At 39.9% G+C, this 4,567-nt stretch overlaps 2 protein-coding genes across 2 annotated transcripts in view; both read right to left on the bottom strand.

Moving 5' to 3' along the window:
* Positions 1–763: 763 nt before the first annotated feature.
* Positions 764–2,402, bottom strand: LOC102208932 (free fatty acid receptor 4). Its single transcript, XM_005744836.1, is given in 3 exon segments — positions 764–1,081; positions 1,760–1,891; positions 1,965–2,402. Coding segments are annotated over 3 exon segments (888 nt in total).
* A 685-nt stretch (positions 2,403–3,087) lies between these two features.
* LOC102203479 (centrosomal protein of 55 kDa-like) overlaps positions 3,088–4,567 on the bottom strand; it is an 8,087-nt gene continuing 6,607 nt past the window's right edge. The window contains exon 10 of the mRNA XM_013913767.1: positions 3,088–3,801. Within this exon, the coding sequence (XP_013769221.1) occupies positions 3,610–3,801 (192 nt within the window). The 3' untranslated portion in view covers positions 3,088–3,609. The remainder of the gene's footprint in view (positions 3,802–4,567) is intronic.

Raw genomic sequence — 4,567 nt, 5'->3', positions numbered from 1 at the left:
AGATAGATAGATAGATAGATAGATAGATAGATAGATAGATAGCCCTCAATAACCTTTTGGAAACACTGCTTTTGACACTAATGCAGAATCCTGTAGGTGTTGCATTCACACTCTTTGTCTTATATGTGATGTGTACGGTATGTTGTACATCAAAAGCCACCAGACATACATGCTTTGCACTATTTCAGGAATGTCAAACTTAATGTCCGGTGTCCAAATTTGGCCTGGCAAAGACTCTAATCTGGCCCACTGGAAGGCTTTAAACATTTTGTAAAAATAATCAAGCTTTATAGCCTAATGAAAAAGACCTCCACCACAGCCATTCATACTACAGTAAAGTAATGAACAAATATATGAACAATTAAGGAACTGACAAAATGCCTGTTTTTTCACTACTATAGAAAAAAAACATGTTCTGTTTTATATTTACAAGACAATCTGAATAACAAGCTACTAGAACGTTTTCTGTAATTTTTTACATTTATTTCTTCTAATTTCTTACCATGTCATGCTGACAGATTCATTTAATACAGCAGCATTTCTTAGTCATGTAGGAAAATAAGACATATGGTTGAAATTGCACTTCTTTTTCTTATATTAAGATATCTCAAATGTGTATTTAGACTTCTTTACACAGAGAGAAAGAAGAGTTTCACTGGTGTGGCCCACTAAAGGTGAAAGTGGGCTGTATGTGGCCCCGCAATGTAACATGAGTTTGACATCCCTGCTCTATTTGACACGATTATGGATGTATTCCCAGTGTTCACCCACTGGTGGGTCTTTTTCTCACTGGAAACACAACTGAGCCACAGCAGCGTTTGCACCAGCTGTTCTTGAACTGGCAGACCGATTAGAGGATGGGATTGAGCGCTGAATTTGCCAGAGTGAACGTCACCACCCAGAAGAACATGGTGGAAGAGACATATATGTGACCCTGTATGTTGTGGGCCAGTATGACGAAGAAGATAATGAAAATAGGGCTCCACATGACTAAGAAGGAAAGCATCAAGACCAGCATAGTACGGAACAGCTTCATATCCTGGCGGGAGATGTAGTAGTGAGGAGAGTCTCCATTGGGGTGCTGACGGTCTCTGGGTCAGAGCCTTAACCTGCAATTTTTAGCAATCTGGAACAGAAATACAATATTTGATACAATGCAAAAACCTGTGGTTACAGAGACATGATGAAACCATTTACACACCCTGATTGAGCTGTATATGGATTTACACATGAAGCATGGAAACAGTGTTATTTGTCTCATCCATAAAGTCTACTGAGCGCTAAAATCAATTTGCAGCTGGTCACCATGTTCTTCTGTTCTCTGTGTCACACTCATGGATACATTGGCATAACTGGTTGCCCAGTTTAGTGTTAACAGTTGATAGCGGAGAGCACTGAACGTATACACAAAGGTAATAATTAGTAAGCGTACATTTCCCCCCCCCCACGGGGACAGAGAAATGTCTAAGAAATCAGGATATCCATGCATTAATTCAAGGAAGAATGCTTATTTAATTAATAATATAAGTATAATGACAGCTGGAAAAAGAAACTGAAGTGGCCAAAAAACATTTTTAGTTTAAAAATTAAGTTAACTCATGTATATTTCTGTCTTCATGTAAGAAACTTGTAAATTGAGAAAACGGTAAATTCAGAGCTGGATTTTTACAATTTGCGTTAGAAGCATAAAAACAGACAACAGCTGATCTGTCCTTCTCCTCGCTGCCTGCCATCCTTAGCAAAGACAGCATTAACCCACCTGCAATATTTTGCTGTAACTAACCAGAATGATGAGTCCTGGGAAAAGGAAGCTCAGGGCAGTGAAGACTACGTTCCACACAATCTCCCCTGCTGGGTCAGGCCACTTGAGAGTACAGATGTGACCGTGTTCCTGCGGAGATAATAACAAACATAGGCATAGCTCTATTGTAGAAATATTTCCTCTTTTTTAAATTCATCCATACCAGCTTTGGGAAATCCACTTCCATCACAGTGAAGAACAGACTGAGGGGGAGGGAGGTGAGTGCAGAGAAAGCCCAGATGAAGACGAGGGTCACAGTCACCATCCTGGGAGCCAGACTTGGCACAGTCTGCAGCCAGAGAATAGCCTGGACTCTCTCCACACTGATCGTGGCCAAGGTTGTGATGGTGACACAGCCACTCATACAGATGACATAGAGCAATGTGTGGCAGGCTGCATACCCCAGCTCCCAGGACACGGTCCAACGCACTGTCACAATCAGCGGGATCATGCTGACGAACAGCAGATCAGCCACGAACAAGTTGAGCGTCAGGATGGTCTTATTGGCAAGCAGCCTGCGTCCACAGGTTACCAGGACTGCAGCTCCTGTATTTGCAGCTACAGAGACCAGAAAAACTGCACTGATAGCTGCGGTTTCCATTATAGTGGTAGCAACCTGATTTGAGTGGTGCAGCTCAGAGAAGAAAGAAAAAAAAGTCAAGTTTCTCAAGTGAAGGGAATGAATGTGAAGGTCTGTATCCATGCAGGCTGAAAAGGTACTAAATGTGAAATGCACACACTGCTCACTCCTGCAGACAAACAGAAAAATGAATGTTGACAGATGCTGATAAGAAGTAAAAGGGAGGAGAAAGGGTGGAGACTAGACTTTCTGATGCTGTTTGCTCTGCAATGCTTAAAAGGAAGTCTTTGCATTTTCACTTTAAGTGATGACGTGATGATGTGCTCACTCACATTTGGACATAAAAACATGAATTTGGTTTGTTGTTTACCTAATAAATAACATATCGTTTTAGTTTAAACTATTTTTTGATAAATTTCTAAAATATGTGTTTTCTTGTTTTTAATGACAAGTAGTCTGAGAAATTTGTTAAGTGCTGCACTTTGGAAATATTTCTAAATTGATTTTATTTTGCTCTTTTCACTGCCTTCTGTTTTAAGCACATAGTTTACATGTAATAAAATGTGCTATAGAAATAAACCTACCACTGCCGTTTGCTAAAACACTTCCTGCTAAAAAGCAACAACACTCAAAACATCAAATAGTTGCTTGTATATTTGTATATATCAGTTGAAACCAAAAATAATTTGAGTGCATCAAAAAAAGATCAATATCAGTAGATTTATTACATGGAGCACAGTCTCGACAGAGTATTTAAACCAAACTTCAAACAATTTTCCAACTAATAGTGTTTATTTTGTACACAAACATGCAAGGTGTTATTCCTCTGCAATCCCTCCGCATCCAGCACAGCTGGTGTGCTAGTCCAGTCCAGATAATACAAGGCCAGTTTAGAGAGACAATCTGTAAATACTATAGAATGAAGACAAGATGTAGCCCTTTACATAGTGCATTTATTGCTAATTACAGATTTCAAGCAGCTGCAACAGTATGCTGCCAAGAGCTGTAAGCAGCTGCAGCTGCCTGGCTGTGCTGGATGAAGCAGAGATTGCTCCAAACTCAGTTACATTTCTGGGGAAATCTTTGCTGTTATGTTTAATCAAAGCTTTGAGGATTCGTTTCAAACACAGCTTAAGCAACTTGTCACATTAATTTATCAAAATAACTTTAATTTAACAACCAATCCATCTTAAAGAAGATCCATCATTAAAGAGCTTCCAGGCTCAGCTCAGTTTAGACAGATTTCTAGATGGTTCATCAGTTCTCGGTGGTGACTGACTGGATACTCGGCCTGGCAGACGGGACACTCCAGGAAGCTTTCATTCATCAAGTTGCTGTGAGGCGAGGACGTCAGGCTGGGTCTGGAGAACTGGGACAGGGGAGGGTTCGTTTCCCCAGAGCTCTGATCCGGCTTCTCTCTCTAACATAAACAACAACATCCATCAGTTACACTTTAGTCCTGGGATTAAAAAAAAACTAACAAAAAAAAAAGAAAACTGCTAAATTTATTCCAAAGTAAATCTTAAAGCTACACTATTTTTTACAATAACAGAGTAGGCTGAGTATGAAAGGTGCTGCTTTTTACTTGATTTTACAACTTGAATTCGTTTTGAATGTTTGCTTTAACTGTGGTTCGTGCAGAAAATTATCAATGGAAGAAATTACAGCAGCAGACACGCAAAGTGAGGAAACATCTGGTGTGCCCAGGTGAACAAAAGGCAGTAAGTACTGAATATTCAGTGACCAGGCAAATAAAAACACAGCTCCAAATGAAAATTAATGTTGCCTGCAACACTGAATTGGTTAAAAAAGGAAAACAAAATACTGGCAGCTGCTAGAGCTACCCCTCAGCCTCCTAGTAGACAAACCTATGGTATCAATTTGAAACTCCTAGGTCATTTCCTTCTTAAGTTATTACAAGATTTTAAGAAAACTTGACCTCTGATCTTGAGGTCGAGATTACAAAATCCTGTGTTGCCTTGTTCATGAGTAGGGATGGGTATCGTTTAGGTTTTATCCGATACCGGTGCCAAATCGGTACTTTTGAAACGGTGCCGGTGCCAGGGTGAAGGGAATATCTGCCATCAAACAAGAGGACAGCTGCATGTAGCTATGATGATGTTTGCTAGTTCACCTTACATGCATTAATGTAATAACGTGGTTAGCCTACTCAACGTAAATTAGCT

This window comes from Pundamilia nyererei, unplaced genomic scaffold (assembly GCF_000239375.1).
Source record: "Pundamilia nyererei isolate P.nyererei 1_Seehausen unplaced genomic scaffold, PunNye1.0 scaffold00149, whole genome shotgun sequence".
Classification (NCBI taxonomy): Eukaryota; Metazoa; Chordata; class Actinopteri; order Cichliformes; family Cichlidae; genus Pundamilia; species Pundamilia nyererei.
This window is presented reverse-complemented; position numbering and strand designations above follow the sequence as displayed.